Here is an 18,563-nt window from a genome sequence, read left to right on the forward strand (position 1 = left end):
CAAATTGTCCTGAAAAGTAAGGAAATAAAAAAAATATCTTGAAAGTATAATTCATTTAACACTTTAATCCAAAATTCAAAAAGACATATGATTTAAGCAATAAACTTAACACGTGTTTAACATTCTAGGAACTTATTTTGAATTTTTAGTTTTTGGGACTAATATGACAATTTTTTACTCTTTCAAGAATCAAAATGATATTTCACTTTTTTAATTTTAATCTGTTATCTAATATTTGGAAAAAAAATGCATTTTCTCTCTTTCTATTATTCCTTCACCCTTCATCAACATCTCTTGACTTTTAAACTAAACAAAAACAACTCATTAATTGGGAAGGAGTATATTAATAACTAGTCATAAAACATTAATTAAAAATATAAAAAAAATGTGTCAAGTTAGCTTTGGTATGCTTGAGTTGTCTTCTATTGGTCCTATAATTGCTGAGATTTATTTCCTTGTGTCAATCTCAGGTTCAAGCGAGGTTGGAGTACTTGTACAAGGGACTTTAATGCTTAAGTCAGTAAGAATCTTAGGTGTTTGTGTATAATGAAATTTGATTACTTACCTTGAATGAGAACTTCTATCCTCCTATTAATGAGCATTAGATTAAGACATATTGTTCAACGAAACATTGTCAATGCACACATGACTTTAAAGGTCATGTTCATGTCTTTTCACATGAATAATAAACTCCTAACAATGATATTACATGTAAAAATCCTTAAATACATATGACACTTTGGTTTTCACACTTTCATTTCATGATGAGGGATTTGTGACTTTCAAAAGTCTTCTTATGTATCACAAAAATAAATAATGAAGAAATCTAAGTCAGTTAATTGAGTAGTGTGTGTAAATGTTATAAATTCTCTAATACTTTCTTCAACCCAAACTCATTTTCAAAATATAAGATCAAATTTCTAAAAGTCAAAATCTATCAAAAACCAATATTGACCGGGTTAAATTTGTGGGACGTGAAAAATCGCGCATACCTCTCGTTAACACATCAGAAAATCAATATAAGTGAAAACATGGTGGAGGAGAGGGCTGAAAGTTCAGGGTCAAAGCGTTGAAATTTGGCCTATTATATAACTGAAATTGCCGAACTTTAATTAATTTATTCGACTAGCTAACTAACTATCTCCTGAAAATGGGCAAGCTATGAGTGTGGAGATTTTTCATGTTCTGAAAATAATGAGTTAGAACGTTCAGCATGCATATTTAATGCTATATTAAACTGAGACCATATATTAAATTAGGGGAATGATAGATGTTACGAAAAAAAAATCGTGAAAAGAGGCGAATGTTGATTTGTAAGAAATCCCAACCGTTTACTTTATCAACCTTTATTAACTAAATTCTATTTAAAAATATCTCAGCCTTAGATATTACATTTTGTGTAATTCGTATACCAAATAGCATCTCTCAATAAATTAATGATTTATTTATTCAAAATCATCCAAAACTCTTCCGTAATTATTATTATTACTATTAATAGTATTTAAATTGGTTTATACAATTATACCTAGCTATATTTTGTTGTAAATTAATATATGTCTGCATCTAAATGTTAAAATATGTTTTAAGTACCGATAAAGATGGGTGTTTATTTGTTTTAGGTGTTTAATAAAAAAAAACACATTAAATTTCTAACCTATCAAAACTTTTGTTTTGAATTAGAGTTAAAAGTTTAAATGATAACATGACACCCTATGAATACATATTTTTAATTTAATAAATAATTTTAATAGTTTTATGTTATTATTTAATTGATGACAAAGATTATATATATATATATATCAAAGATCTAATTGAAAAAAATTATTAAGAATCTACAATAAAATCAATTATTTACCATAAATCTAAAACATATTTAAGTCTTATTTAAATTATTTTTCTTTCTTATTATATTACTTTTTTCATTTTTATTTATAAAATTCAATTTTTTAAATTTGTTTATGAAACTTAATTCATCTTATGAATTAATATTTTTAGACTAAAATACTCCTAATTAAATAAAAAAAGATATATTAGTATTTTATTAAAAAATATTAATAATAATGATATTTTAAAAAATATATATAAATTTAAGATAATTTATTATTATAAAATAAATTAACTATTTAATTAGGGGTAATACGTTTTTGTTTCTTGTAAAATTTTGCTTTTGGTTCATACATTGTGGGTTTCACTCCAATCCAGAATTTATTCCGTGCAATTATGGCAGCTTTGCCATGGTGTAAATTCATTCATTTTTGAACTCATGTGAAGTGCTTTTATATATCGAGAGAGAGAGAGAGATTTATCGCTTTATTCTATACCCATCATCACTGAGAGCTAGAGTACTGCTCTTGCAGCAGATCACAGAGAAGGTCATCGTAAAGAGCGATCTTTCTTCAGTGGAAAAGTGTCCGGCCACGATGGAAGCCCAAGTAGTAAAGGGATCAAAGTGTGAAGACTGTGGGAACCAAGCGAAGAAGGATTGTGAATACTCAAGGTGCAGAACTTGCTGCAAGAACAAAGCCTTTAAGTGCCAAACCCATATCCGAAGCACTTGGATTCCTGTAGATAGAAGGCGCCACCAGAAACTGGAGCACCAACCTCTCACTACTAATCTTAAGGCAGATACTATTCCTAAAAGGCACAAGCACAACCCATATTCAAGTACTGTACATTTCTCCACTTTAAACTCTATAACCCAAATTATGTTTCATAGATACATTTTTTTTATTAATAAATGTTAATGATTAGATTGTTAGTTTTTATTAGTAAGAAAAACAAAACTCATGATCTTTTTGATTGTCTATTATTTTTTAAGCATCCAACAAATCTTATATCTCTGATTAAGATCCATACATAAATATAATACAGCCCTAACACCTTTTTCCTTAATTCTGCTGTTATTATTCCATGTCTCTAAAACATCATCATACTCATAAAATTAAGCAGCAGATATTATTCACCAATTAGCTATTTTCATCTTTTAGCTGAAACTTCAATCTGACATCAAAATCACTACTCTTTTTTTTTTTACTGCAATCACTACTCCTTTTATATATATATATATATATATATATATATATCATTGATTATTTGCCTAATTTAGGTTTAGAGGAGTTCAAATTTCCAGCTGTTATGAGTTCCATGGCGTTATTCAGCTGCGTTCAGGTGCGTTCCATGGATGACACGGTTAATGAAATTGCGTATCAAACATCTGTGAACATTGGAGGACATGTATTTAGTGGTCTTCTTTATGATCAAGGTCCTCAACAACAAAGCTTCAATGTTTCTAAGGGTGACAATAATAGCTCCATAGACCCTTTTGTTCAACAACACAGTCTCAATCTTAGGAGTAGTGCTTCAATTCACACTCGTAATGGTGCAAGTGCAAATATGCCTCCACTATCAGCCACTGCATCAGCTCAGGAACCATTTTTTCCTCCGCCACATCCATTTCCCTTAGCTTCCTTCAGACCTGATATGAGATACTTGTCACACCCTAAACCTTAATTAATTTCTTTCTGGATACTGGAGAAAAAAACGAGAGGGTATACTTAGATGCGGGAAAAGAATAGAATGAAATACAAAATACTTACTATTTAGAGTGCTTTGGATATGCGTTGGAATCATATTGAATGGAAAAATCACACTTTTCAAAGCAAATACCACATTAAATGCAACTTTTTCTAAAACACACACTTACCAATAGCGCCTTCTTGGAGGACTTTATTGTTCAAGAATATATGTAGAAAACTCTAGATGAGCAACATATGGGGGACAAATTCATTATTCAAGTAGATTGAGGGAGCTTCTTGTTGTTTTGGTTGAAATACCAATGACTCAATTATATTATATATATTATACATTTGTTAGCTGTTACTAATTAGAGTTTGGAATTTAATTTAATTAGCATGAAGCACATGCCCCTACTTATAGGTTTGGCAGTTTTGTCTTCTTGTTTAATTTGATGTGATTCACTTTTTTTACATCTTTGTTAATCATAATGTTCCTTCTTCAAGTCCCTTTTGTCGCCATTATACTGTAAGCAAAGTTGGGACAAATTGCCAGTTTTCATTATCATCAATATTTTATTCTACATAAATACAATTTGTTTAGTGTCATGTCTATAATCTGCATCAAACCCAATGTTTCTAGATAGGAACAAGCAACATGATATCATAACTAATGAAGATCGATATTAATCTCCGGTTTGGCAAGCCAAGGATTTTTCAAAGAGGTAGGCGCTTTTGCTTGTTTCGATGGCATGACGACGTTGAACACAAATCCAAAAGGTTGTTGTTTTTCTTTTGCCTCCCCAAAACGAGAATGCGCAGTTTACCTAATTATGGGCAATGCCTTAGATTTCCACACTTCAAAAACCATTCTCAAAGCAAAAGACAATCATTTTTTTGCAATACACAACACTTTTTAAGCGTAATAATAGATAAAAAATGTTGTAGCTGTAAGTTGCAATATGAATCTGCATTTAATTTAATGTGCTTTCTTTTGTCATTTTCTTGCTTGAAATGCGGGTTCAATTCGAGATAAACGATTTATATATGTGATTTTTTTTTCTTTCTAATGGTATATATATACATGTGAAACCTAGCTTTAATATTTTTGTATAAGTGTACATACATGCACCGCATAAACACACATGTACAAGGGAAGCTTAAGAACAAAGGAGGAATCATCCATAACCCTAAATAATTTAAAACAATATGCAATTTTTTGGTGCTGTACAAAAGAGGTTATGAAAGGCCAAGCATCTTGTGAAACTTAGTTTCAATAGTTAGCTTTTGCAGTAAAGTACTAGATAAACCGAGTGCGCTCAAACTTTTTATAGAAAAGAGGCCGTCACTAGCTATAAGGAATACTCGTACACAACCTGAGGAATATATCCTTTATATATATATATGCTTGAAATATAAATATAGAGGCACGTACCAAACTAAACATGTCTAATATGCACTAAGAATTTTCCAGACTGCATGCGGGTTCTCGATCTCCCACAAATGGGTTATATATATGTGTAGTGATGACTTGCTAATTCTGGCTCTTCATGATATTAAAATTCTAATTTTTTTTATGATGGATAAACAAATTAAGTTCAGAAGAGGACGTTGCTAATATTTAATTAATACTGGAAAGAAATTAAATAGGATGAGAAAATCAACTTTCTTAAAGTTGGTAGCAATGAAATCGCAAATGTCTTTCGGCAGAGCTTTTAATTAATTAAGAATGCATATATGATTAAGTAAAGCACTTCAAACACCCCCCTCTGATCTTTTGTACCAAAAAAAACATCCCCTCTCTTTTATATATGTTCGCTGTAGCGTTAGAGATTTATATATTAAGCTGAAGATATTCTCCTCATCAGCTGCCACTCAAGCTATGGAATTCTACACTTATTAGGTTGGCTTGATCAGTGAAACTGACTTACATAATGTTTTATAATAAGTAAAATATTAAGCTTAGGTCTTTAATGGAAAAAAACGTGCTTAAAAAAATAAGTTAAAATTTCATTAAAGAAGTTATTATCTAATAAAAATTAGTTATTAATTAAACTATTAGATATTTCACGTACCTAATACGTTAACAAAATAATTATGAAATTTGGACTTGCTAACTAGATTGATCAAATATAATAAATATTTATTTAGATAACAAATTTCATAATCACTTTCATAAATAAAAATTAAGTTGAGCAAAGTAATTTATAAAAAACTTCTCAAATTAACTTTTGTAAAAACTAATGTTTAACATAAGCATAAGTTAATTTTAGCTTATAAAATTATTTTTATTTTTCTTTCATATTTTCTTTTGTACTTATAGATAAGTTTATTAAAATCAATATTTGGAAAAGAACAGAAAAATAATCAGTACTCCATATCGTGTACTTATATGGCATGTATTTCCCTTTTCTCTCCTCCCTCACTAACAAATATGAATAGGTCTCGTGGCTATTTTGTTACCCAGCTTTTTGCTGTTCTTGCATTGACATGCGAAATCACTTCTTTCGCTATTATTTAGATGTCAATTCCCAACTTCCAAACATGATAATACTTAAGTTTATTTATCTGTAATTCGTCCATCGCTGGATGCCATATATGTGAGAATGCATGTACACACATCAACATATTGCTCATTTGATTCTTGTCTATAATATATATTATGTGAAAAGTAGCATAGCAAGTATGTTTTGATGCTTTACTTAATCTAAATTAACCAGAGACATTAGATGCTGATCTAATCACCTCAAATATTATATTGTGTAAAATGTCATTATCATCGAAAAGAAGCTCAAACCCTTTAAAACCAAAGTGTTTTAAAATTGATGACAATTATTGTATAGTTCTATGAGCTTTATTTTATAGTTGTTAAAGGAATGATGGATTTTTTAAAAGATTTGGTGAAAATGTACTGCAATTATATCGACCTCTTGTTAAACTGTTAAGACGCACCGTTGGATTTGAGTAGATATTTTGTTTTTTCAATAAATGTAAGAGAGGAGATCGAGTTATCCTTAAGATATCTTTTAAGGTAAAGTTATTCTCTTCTATAATTTTATATGCAATTAATTTTTTTAATCTAAAACATTAAATTAAAAGTTTCTAGCTAGTGAATAGTCTAACTGATCTAACTTATAATAGTAATACTTATAAAATAATACTAATAAAATATTGCATTTTCCTTTTTTGAAATATCATCATCATCATCATAGTATTTTTGTTTTTAAAAAGAAAGTGTCATATTTATCTTTGGACACAAAATCACTACGTTCTTGTGATATATTAAAACAAAATATTACAAACCCTCAAAACTAATGAATTCAAATGAGAAAAAATAATATTAAACGTGAATAATAAGTGTCTAAATAAATTATCAGTTTTTATTATAACAGGACAATGTTGTAAGCAAAAAGGCAATTGAAAAGTAAGAATAATATTAAAAACAATGTTAATAATATATTAAAATTAAAATATATATATAAAAGAAAATGATATGTAACTACTTTATTTATTTATTTATAAAACATAATAAATACATCACTTTATCAAATTACTCACCTAAAGATAATTTAATCATCTTAAAATATTATTCATTATTTTAATTATCTTGGTTAATATTCTTTATTTTATTAGTCATGTTAGTACTAAATTAACTGGACTTAATCGTAAGAACTAAAGAAAAAAAAATATTAAAAGAATGTCACGAATCTAAATGTAACAAATATTTTTGCAAAAATGCAACGGAAATATTCTATTGTACACTGTGCAATAGAGTCTTGATTCCATTCCACAACATTTAAGCATTTTTTAGTGCAATAAAAGTGTGTTTCTCGTATACACTACGGGGAAAAGTATTTTTGAAAATTTTGAATGGTGGGAGGGGCGAATAGCAAATGTATTGTTGCCAATAACAACCTCCTAAGAACAAAAACCAGGGGAGTTTTAACTATTCAGGGTATTTTTTTTTTCATGTGGGTGGCTTTCAAATTATTTCTAAAAATGGGATAAATCTTAATAGGTATTATGATTTCTGAATTATAAGTCGTAACATCTCTTATCACTTATTATTTATTTATTTATTTTAAATAAAATCATAAAATTATTTATGACTCTAATGTAATTTTTTATTTACGATTTCAAAATTGTTAGATTTTTTTATTTTACAACTTCAAAGTCATAAATTTTTTTATTTATATTTTAGGACATTCAAGTTGTAATATTTTTTTTGTTTTTTTATATTATATAAATAATTTTATTTATTTAATTATTAAATAATTGTCTTTAATTTTAATTGTTATTATTTTTATTTAATATATTGTATATTTTTTATGGTTTATTTAATATGTTATATATTTTTTTAATATTTTTTATTAAAAATATTTTATATATTTTTTATTAAAAATATTTTATATATTTTTTAATATTGTTTTATTTAATATATTTTGTATATTTAAAATTTAGAAAATCTTTTAATAAAAAGAGATACTAGAATTGAAAGAAGATATTAAAATTTTAAAACACTTTAATTTAAAAATTCAAGACATTTAAGTAAAATTTACATGTTTTTTAACAAAAAAATTAATAATAATGAAATGATGTTTCACAATAAGATAATCAACCTAAGTGCAACAAGATGAGAAACCTTGACACATGTCTAGAAAAACTTATTGTGAGACATCATATCATTATTAATATTTTTGTTAAAAAAATATGTAATTTCTATATTAAATGTCTTGAATTTTTAAACTAAAGTATTTTAAAATTTTAGTATCTCTTTTTTTTATTTTAGTATCTATTTTTATTAAAAGATTATCTAAATTTTAAATATACAAAATATTAAAAAAATATATAAAATATACAAGATATTAAATAAAACTAATAACAAATAAAATTAAAAAAACTTATTTCAAAATTAAATAAATAAAACAATTAACCATTTTTAAAAACTTGAAAAAAAAAATAAAATACAAGTAAAATATATAAAAAATATAAAACACATAAAATATAAATAAAATAAAAAAATACAACTTTGAAGTCATAAAATCCAAAAAAAATTAATGACTTTAAAGTCATAAATATAAAAATTAGATTGAAATCATAAATAATTTTATGACTTTAGTTAAAAATAAATAAATAATAATTGATAACAAGTGTTATAACTTATAATTCAGAATTCAAAACACCTATTACAATTTATCTCATTTTTTAAAATAATTTGAAAACGACCCATATAAAAAATGAAAAAGAAAACATAACACTCCCCCAAAAACAGCTTTCTTATATTTTAAGTGGGGTTTTTCTCTATGCATCCAACACAATTTCTGGTACATCCATCATAATAGTGCGATTTTAATTTTGTCCTTCTATAAAATTGATACAGATTGTCAATTACGGAAGGACAAAATCAGAATGGCGCATGTTGGTTGGGTGTATCAACAATTTGCTGGATGCGCAAAGTAATGTCCCTGAAGCAGCAACATAAAGGCCCAGATCCAAGCCCACAGGTTTTGGCGGGAATCCAGAACTCTTTCCCCGCCATACCTTGCAGCTATTCATCCCTACTCTCTAGTCACTACTCGCATTCGCGCGCGCCCAAACACACTCTTTCTTCTCTTTCAGATTTTGATTTTCTGTTGGCACACCAAAGCCATGGCTTCCGACTCTTCTCCCCCGAATTTCAACAACGGTTCGTGTCCCTCATCTCTCTCACTCTCCGTTTTTCATTATGAATTTTGTTGAAACCTTTTTTTTTTTTTCAGGACCTTCATCCCCCGATGACTCCCTTTCCAGCCCCATCGGCAATACCTTCTCGTCACCGGCCAGTAGACGCCGCCGCCGCTCCTCCACCCCCTCCGCATTCGCCACTCCGTCGGAGCGCCGCTCCCGATTCGCCTCCTCCGATGCCACCCCTACCGCGCCGCGCTCCCGCCAGAGAAGCGGCGGCGGGCGCGTTCCCGCCACTTCCACCTCCACCACCGACGACGTTCCGGCCTCTTCAGACGGCGGAGACGGCTTCGACATGGACGATGCCAGGCCCACCTTCGTGTGGGGCACCAACATAAGCGTGGAAGACGTGAACGACGCCATCAAAAGGTTTCTGAGGAACTTCAGAGACGCGTCTTCGTCGCAGGGTGGTGACAACGATGACGGGTTGCACTTGCACACAGAAGGGAAGTATGAGAAACTGATCAGACAGGTTATTGAAGTTGAAGGAGATTCTCTTGATGTTGATGCGCGTGACGTGTTTGATCATGACCCTGATTTGTACACTAAGATGGTTAGGTACCCTCTCGAGGTGCTTGCGATCTTTGACTTGGTTTTGATGAACATGGTTGGCGAATTGAAGCCTATGTTCGAGAAGCACATTCAGACCCGTATTTTCAATCTCAGAAACTCAACCTCTATGAGAAATTTGAACCCTTCTGGTGAGTTTTAAGTACCATTATTCAGAATTATGTGTCTTACTGTAGACAATTGGGCTCATATAATAACTTGATGGCATTTTTTTGATAGATATTGAGAGAATGGTATCACTGAAGGGAATGGTTATAAGAAGCAGCTCAATCATTCCAGAGATCAGGGAAGCTATATTTAGGTGTCTTGTGTGTGGATTCTGCTCTGAGCCAGTTCCTGTGGAGAGAGGTAATTTCATGTACTCACTTGTCATTTTAGTGTATCTTAAGATATGTAATGTTTTGCCAACTACTGTTATTTTTAGGGCGAATAACCGAACCCACTATATGTTTGAAGGAAGAGTGCCAATCCAGAAACTCCATGACACTTGTTCACAACCGATGCAGGTATGCACACCTCCTCTTTATCTGTATAATAATAAAAAAAAGCTTGTAAATTAACAATTTGGAATGGGAACACTTGATTTTGTCTGTCCGATAACGTGGTATAATATTGGATGAGCCAGATTCTGGTGAGTCTCCTTTGATTTCTCACTCTTTCATTGATTCAGTTCCTTTAGATTTTTGCTTTTGAGCAATCTGTGGCTGACCCAAGATTTTCTGGCAAAGTAAAACATAGGGGAATAACTTAGGCTTCTGAATCAGTTGTCATTCTCCACTAAATTCACCTTTTATTACCTGTAAATACCTTGTGAAACTAAATAACTAGAATCCCTATAGACTTTAGTGACTTGGGAACTATTATTGTTGCAAAGAGTACTGAACTCTTTCTATGTTAGTAAATAAAATCAGCATGTTGTCAATTTAGATTGAACTTAACCTTTGGTTGAGTCCGGTGTGTAGCTCAATCAAATCTCAACCTAAAATCAGGTAAGTTGTGACAAAGGTTAAGAACCATTCTTCCTTTGTCATGAGGTTCAGATATGTACAGTGCTTTAAAAATTAATATAATTGAAGCATACTGGGTAGACTTTAGTGACACATAAAAAATGGGATGATGACAATGGCTATTTGACCCTATTTAAAATATTTTTTTTATTATTTGTAGTTATTTTGCTTAGAATTATGAGCTTAGATTTCAGTTCTGGTAACCATAACTTAACAAATATATTTTCTTCTATAACCAGGTTTGCTGATAAGCAAATTGTGAGGGTCCAGGAGACACCTGATGAGATTCCGGAAGGAGGAACACCTCACACAGTTAGCTTGCTGATGCATGACAAGTTGGTGGATACTGCAAAGCCAGGTGACAGAGTTGAGGTGAGACTGTAGACAGACTTTGTGATAAATAGATAAGTGTCCATAAGCTAGTTTAATCATCACATAACATGTTTTATTTTCATCAGGTGACTGGTATTTATAGGGCTATGAGTGTCAGGATTGGACCAACACAGAGAACTGTTAAGTCATTGTTCAAGGTATGTGTTATATGTTCTTAACTCTTTACATTTATTATGTTGTCTAATTGATGTTTTAATTTTGTCCTCTTGTTGCAGACATATATTGATTGTCTTCACATAAAGAAGACCGATAAGTCCAGGATGTTGGTAGAGGATGCTATGGATGTTGATGGCCAAGACAAAAATGCAGAAGTTCTCTTTGATGAAGAAAAGGTGCAGTTTGTTTCTATTTTCTATGAAATCCACTGCTTGCTTTATGCACTTGCTAATTGCATTCTTATCTGAGTTGCAGGTGGCTCAACTGAAGGAGCTCTCAAAACGGCCAGATATATATGAAATACTGACAAAGTCAATGGCCCCAAACATCTGGGAGCTAGATGATGTGAAAAAAGGTCTTCTTTGTCAGGTTAGGCATCTTTCTAGTTGTGCATTCATTGATTGCTTGTCCAATTTTCTAAGGATGCTAATTTATAATTGGTTGCAGCTTTTTGGTGGCAATGCTTTGAAGTTAGCTTCTGGTGCTAACTTTCGTGGCGATATAAATATTCTTCTCGTTGGCGATCCTGGGACAAGCAAGTCCCAGCTACTTCAATACATACACAAACTATCTCCACGTGGCATTTACACCAGTGGAAGGGGAAGTTCAGCTGTTGGATTGACTGCTTACGTAACCAAGGACCCCGAAACAGGAGAAACAGTATGGACCATGAATACATAATTTTTTACTACCTTCTACACAATGAAACCTAATTATAATTATTTTTGCTCATGTTTCAGGTTTTAGAGAGTGGTGCCCTTGTTTTGAGTGACCGAGGTATATGTTGTATTGACGAATTTGACAAAATGTCTGACAATGCAAGGAGCATGTTACATGAGGTTGGTCATATTCTTTGTGTGTACATATTTGCCAATGAAGTATTTTTTTAGTCATCTGTTCTTTTCTCAAAATTCTTCAAAATTTTAGCATGCACCTTTCTCTGTTTATTCCAGGTGATGGAACAACAAACCGTTTCAATAGCAAAGGCAGGTATTATTGCTTCCCTCAATGCTAGGACTTCAGTGTTGGCTTGTGCAAATCCAAGTGGGTCAAGATATAATCCTCGCTTGTCTGTCATTGACAACATACACCTTCCTCCCACTCTTTTGTCCAGGTTAGATATTGCACATAAGCACTAGATTATGGGTCTGGCAGCACATTTTTGCAATTTCCTACCAGCCATCTTAAATCTATTAGCTATGTTTTATGTTGGTCTCACCTCTGATATTTTTTATTCATTGCTAAGCAAGGCGAATATTAAACATAGTATTGAATCAGTTAATTCTCTTTATCAAACCATAGTGTGAGAAGTAGGCTATAAATTAAAGCTTGTTACTGAATTATCTTGCAGATTTGATTTAATCTACTTGATGCTTGACAAGGCTGATGAACAGACTGACAGGCGCCTTGCTAAACATATTGTGTCCCTACACTTTGAGAATCCCGAGGTTTAGAAAACTTGTGATCATCTCATTCAATGTCAAGATCCAAACTTCAGTGCTTTTACTTACATCTTTGTATCTGTAATTATAGAACGTGGAACAGGACGTGTTGGACATTTCTACATTAACCGATTATGTTAGCTATGCCCGAAAGCACATACACCCACAGCTTTCTGATGAAGCCGCTGAAGAATTGACTAGAGGTTACGTAGAAATAAGAAAAAGAGGAAATTTTCCTGGGAGTAGCAAAAAGGTAATATCTTTTACTTCAAAATGATTCCATTCTTTGTAATGTTTAACTAAAATGTTTTTTTCTTAAAATATTGCTTACCAATCAGTTTAGATAACAAGTTCACCATGACAAGTAGAATAATTTCTCACAATTAAGAATGTGTGATAGGTCACCGTTATCATGTATAATTAGTATTCATGTCTGTGATATGAATGAATTAATCCATGATGTTGGAATTGTGCTGATTTTCAATTTTTCGTACGTGTTTCCCTGCTGTGTTTGCTCACCTTCCCAATCAATTAAACAGGTGATAACAGCAACACCAAGGCAGATTGAGAGTCTGATACGCCTAAGTGAAGCATTGGCTCGGATGCGCTTCTCAGAATGGGTTAGTTAGACTAAATTTCTTCATGAAGTGCAGATATGAAATTGCATGGATAATTATTTAATAACCTGAAGCAAACAGGTTGAAAAGCATGATGTAATGGAGGCATTTCGGCTTTTGGAAGTTGCAATGCAGCAGTCTGCAACGGATCATTCTACTGGTAGTTTTCCAATCAAATCTGATTCTTATATTTCATCTAGACAAAGATAAAAACGTGTTTAATGTCCTTTTTCTTATTTTCAAAGGAACTATTGACATGGATCTTATTACTACTGGAGTTTCGGCAAGTGAAAGAATGAGGCGAGAAAGTCTGCAACAAGCAACTCGTAACATAATCATGGAGAAAATGCAGATTGGGGGACCATCTATGCGCTTATTGGAGGTATGGTAGTTCATTCTGTATGAAAGTAAACACTAGATTATACAAGTTTGCTCTGACTTTTTAATATAATTAAAATGATCTTGTAGTTATTGGAAGAATTGAAGAAACAGGATACTGGTAGCGAAGTTCATCTTAATGATGTAAGGGTGTCCTTCTCTTTTATGAAATGATTTTTTTTAACCTGTGTTTATGCATTCTCTATCTCTAAGGATAAATTAACTAATGGGCTAATTCTTGTTAATGCAGCTAAGGAATGCAATTGCTACTCTGGCTACAGAAGGATTTGTTACCATGCACGGTGACATTGTAAAAAGATCTTGATGGCACGAGACAGTAGTGACATCAGGGGACTGTCTTATAGTTATTAATTATAGTGGGTTACTGTTTTTATTCTTTAACCTTCTTACCCAATCATATGCATCCGGAGTTCAATGTTACGTACATATTTTTATATACGGTGTCTTGTGAATGCATCTATTGGTAGTTATTTGGTTTTATCTTTTTCCTTATCCGAACATCTTTACTGTTAGGTGTTTCATTTTATAATTAAACATGTATTACCTTTCTTGACGAAATCGATCTGCTAACTTTCAATTTTCCCTCCATTTCAAGACAGTTTTTTTCTACTTTTTTTCCTTTCAAATCTTTAGTTTTAGAATTTTAATATGTATTTTTGCAATTTTTTTCTAATTATACCCGTATATATAGTTGAATAATTAAGACTAGTTTTGGTAAAATATTAAAAAGTAATTATAGTCTAAGTATTGATAGAAGTCAGTATGAAAAATAAAAGCAAGACTGCAAACGATTAAAGAGAGTGCCTCGTTCTTCTGCAACATGAGCAGGAACTAAGGCCTCTGGACAAGAAAAAATAGCAAGGGCCGTTGGGAAGAAGACCCTTTCTTTGCTAGGAAATTGGCAAAAGCATTTCCTTCTCGTAACGTATGTTGAAAATGTAACTGCATGAATTAATGCACTAGGTGGTTTTTTAGGGGTGATTTTGATGTTGTTCCAGATTGTATTTTCAACTTTTTAATGCTTGTATTAGCGTTTTGAAGAGATTTTTAGTCTTTTATAATTATACCGTCCATTCCTGCATCCGAAACAAATTAGTATATACAATCATCCGATGTCCAATGATAGCAAACGGACACTCTATCATAATGTCGCACCACGAATGCCGGATGTAGGCAGTTTCTTTGTCCGTGATAGCCACGGAGAAATCTTGTCATGTGGTCTGAAAGAGTTAATTTACTATTGACATTGTAGTGGCTTTTTGTGCTAACCAAAAATGAAAATTTATTAAGAAAATAGAAAGCTCGTTGCATTTACCTTTAAGTGTGATATAAGATTTTTTTTTACTAAGTTACGGTAGATATTTTTCAAGTTTAAAGTAAAATATCCCCTCAAAAAAAGCTTTCAGTAAAATATAATATAAGTTATTAGAGTTGACTTAACGGTGAAGTTTTTCTTTGGCCTAGAAATGAATTTTACTTCTTATAAAAAATAAAATTCTCATTTTGATATGCCTATAAATGAAAATAATAATATCAAATTCAATATAAACAAAAGCTATTGTTAATAAAAAAAATCTTTATGTTGTGTAGAGGAAACCTGAACAAAAAGAAGAATGCATAACTGCCTTTTTGTCATTGGTTATAAATATAGCCTCTTAGAATGTTTTGATTAATAAATATTGTAATTTTTTGAGCCACCGATAAATTCAATAGCACATAACATATTTCCTAGGAGTAACTCAAATTTATCGACTAAACTAATCCACACACAATGCATTGAGTTTTGTCAAATTATTTAAAAGAAAAACAATAACAGCTAGTACACTGACAGAAAATAAATTTAGTTTAAGGAATACCTTCTCAATTGTGAAGCTAATTTCAAATTTATTTTGGGTTGGTTGCTTGAAGCTTGAAAGTTTTCAAAGATGAATAATTTTAATTTGCAATTTTCAGATCTTATGATAATTTCGAACATAGGATCAATATTGTATGGTTTGAATTCATTGTTTTAATTAGTTAAAATACTTTAAATTTTAAAGAGAAAGTATGATATTTTTCTTTGGTGATATATTAAGAATAAATTATAAACGTAGAATGTTGTATTTATTTAAAATTATAAATATAATTATAATTATAAATATACAGATTAAATTGTAATTAACTAACATGTCATTAAGCTAAGTAAAATTAATTTTAGATTTATTAAGTAAGTTCTTGAGTTCAAATTTTATTAATGAAAAAAAATGAAATTACAAGAAAAAATCCAAGGTGAGTATGCCTAGTTCCGCATAAACCGCCATAAAAATTAAAGTAGCGTTTGAGTCAATTTTTTTTTTTGGCTTTTCTTCTCCTTAAAAGGAGAAACTAGACCAAATAAGTTTTTATAAAGCTCTTAAAAAAATAATTTATTTATTTTGCTAAAAGCAAAGTATTTCATAGAGCTTTTATAAAAACTTCTGAAGTGTAAAAATCATCCGAATGAGTTTTGTATCTTTCAATAAAATTTATTCTACACGCACTATCAACAAATTTATCTTAACCAGTGAAAAATGAAAAAAGGAGCTTAAAAATCCTCCCTCCATCAACTTATGTAAAGCTTTCCGTAGCTTCTTCTTCGAATCCCAAGTTTTTTTTTTTCTTGTCGTTTGATCCCACGTTATCCTGCATAGCTATCGTTTGGAATTTGTCACTTGCATGGCCATTGCTTTTTTATCTGAAAAGGAGAAATGATTTATTGATTTATATGTGCGTGATATTTTCAATAATTGAATTAAATAATTTCTTATAAATAAAGGTGGGGCCTAAGAAAATTAAGTGTCAGACAAATAACATAACATAATAAATCACACAAAATTGACTTTTCTACTATCCCTTTAAAACGATATCGTTTTAAAAGTTGTGAACACAACTCTCAAAACAACATCTGTTTTAAGGGGGTAGCACTATGATAACTTGAAAAGGAATAATAAAGAAGAGATAAAAGAAAAATCACACATTAAATGAGGGAGAAAATATTTATCCAAGAGGTGTTTGATAGAGTTATGAAAATTTTTCATAATTGAGAATATGAATTCCTTAAAAATTATGATATCGAATAAAATAAATATTTATATTTTATGTTTGATTTGAAAAACACTAAAGAATAATACAAATCAAGCTAAAGAGAATAAGATAAAATTTATAAGTTTAGTTATTCATAAAATTATAGAATAACTTTTATGAATCTAATAGACTTTGAGAGTGATGTTATCTGTTAATGAAAAAAATTTATTTAGTTGACAATTATAAATATATAATTTTTTTAAGAATCAATGACTTATATGATATTTTAATAGTTACCTTAATTTAATAAGATCAACATAATATTTTTTTAAATTTACTGAATGAGAAATTAATTTGGAAAAGTAAGATTTTCACTTTTTTTCATGGGAAAAAATTTGTGAAAAAATAGTTAAAAAACATCTTTGGAAAAATCCTTTCTCAAGAATGTTTTTTTTTTTTAAAAAAAATAGATATTAAACATAAAAATTAGGATTTATAACCTAAGAATCCCATAAAACTAAAAGTTTCTCCCTTACTAAACAATCATAAAATGAAAGATTTAGTATAAAGTAATAAATTATTTTTGCCTTTAACTTTAATTTGAAATGAGATATTTTTATAAATACATTCATTTAAGAAAAAAAATGATTATACACTCATAAAATAAAAAGTTATATATTATCATCCAACTACAATCTATCATGTAAGACGGTTGATTTTTATAATAATTATTTTGAAAGTCATATTATAATAATTTGTAATTGAATTAGAGTATAAAACTTTTTTTTCATCTCATCATTTAAATCATCAATGAATAAAACTATCTTACACTTTTATTGCATGCATCACCATTTGGCTCATCATTTAAACCATTAATTTTTTTTATCCAATCTAAATCATTAGTGATCAAACTTACCTTTCTATTTTCATTTTACAATTCTATAAATCTATAGCATTAATAAACGGAATATTCATTTTTGATGTCCACAAATTTTGGACAATTTTACGCTTTATCACTTTTTAAACTTCAACTATTGTTCTCTCCTAGTAGCTACCCACTACTATTATGATGTTATTTACTTTTTTTTAACTTCTAAATCTTTTTTTATCTTTGGATTTTTTTTTTTACTTTTATTTAAATATATTGGAATGACAATAGATAGAGTCTTATAATACTCGTAATTATAAAAACATTACCTTTTTTTTAATATCCAATCATTTATTAAAAAAAATGACGAAAACGATTCATTCCCTGGCTTGGATAATTTGATATAATTGATTATTTCTTTTGACGCTTCTCATTTATTCTTTTAGAAAAATATTTTTTAAAATTTAAGATAATAATAAATGTTTTTTTAATCTTAAATATGCTTTTATTTTTATGTATTCTTAATTATTACATTCAAAAAATATATGAACAAAATGTTAGCATATATAAACAAATGAAAAACCAAGAAACAAAAGAGATAGCAGAAAAAAAAGGATAATATAAAATTAAAAGTAAATATAAATGAACATATTATTAACATAATTTCTAATAGCATTTATTTTAACATAATTAGACTTAGATATATATTAGTCTATGACAAAGTGTGCTGGAAAAAAATAATATTTATTTTAAAATAATAATAAGATTTAAATATATTTTTTATTCTAGTAATTTAGTAGTTTTTATTTTTTTTTCTTGTACAAAAATTGTTT

General features: G+C 29.9%; 2 protein-coding genes across 2 annotated transcripts; both read left to right on the forward strand.

The window, feature by feature from the left end:
* Positions 1 to 2,249: 2,249 nt before the first annotated feature.
* On the forward strand, positions 2,250 to 3,879 carry LOC114376985 (protein SHI RELATED SEQUENCE 3-like; the record flags this gene model as incomplete). The annotated part of the gene is made up of 2 exons (XM_028335336.1): positions 2,250 to 2,664; positions 3,107 to 3,879. Coding segments are annotated over 2 exons (819 nt in total), but the record flags the coding sequence as incomplete, so codon positions are not given.
* Positions 3,880 to 9,069: 5,190 nt separating this feature from the next.
* On the forward strand, positions 9,070 to 14,378 carry LOC114373093 (DNA replication licensing factor MCM4-like). Its single transcript, XM_028330637.1, has 18 exons — positions 9,070 to 9,198; positions 9,272 to 9,937; positions 10,026 to 10,154; positions 10,231 to 10,312; positions 11,053 to 11,185; positions 11,272 to 11,343; positions 11,422 to 11,538; positions 11,618 to 11,731; positions 11,810 to 12,022; positions 12,103 to 12,201; positions 12,316 to 12,476; positions 12,714 to 12,810; positions 12,896 to 13,057; positions 13,344 to 13,424; positions 13,503 to 13,581; positions 13,667 to 13,803; positions 13,890 to 13,943; positions 14,050 to 14,378. Exons 1-18 carry the CDS (start codon positions 9,162 to 9,164, stop codon positions 14,122 to 14,124), a joined length of 2,508 nt encoding a protein of 835 aa, XP_028186438.1. The 5' UTR covers positions 9,070 to 9,161; the 3' UTR covers positions 14,125 to 14,378.
* The last annotated feature ends 4,185 nt before the right edge of the window (positions 14,379 to 18,563 follow it).

This window comes from Glycine soja, chromosome 11, assembly GCF_004193775.1.
Source record: "Glycine soja cultivar W05 chromosome 11, ASM419377v2, whole genome shotgun sequence".
Taxonomy (NCBI): domain Eukaryota; kingdom Viridiplantae; phylum Streptophyta; class Magnoliopsida; order Fabales; family Fabaceae; genus Glycine; species Glycine soja.

Coding starts and splice junctions, on each gene's coding strand:
- LOC114373093 (XM_028330637.1), top strand. CDS start 9,162: ATGGCTTCCGACTCTTCTCCCCCGAATTTCAACAACG. Junction 9,938..10,025: donor GAGAAATTTGAACCCTTCTG/GTGAGTTTTAAG, acceptor TTTTTTTGATAG/ATATTGAGAGAATGGTATCA. Junction 11,344..11,421: donor CTGTTAAGTCATTGTTCAAG/GTATGTGTTATA, acceptor CTCTTGTTGCAG/ACATATATTGATTGTCTTCA.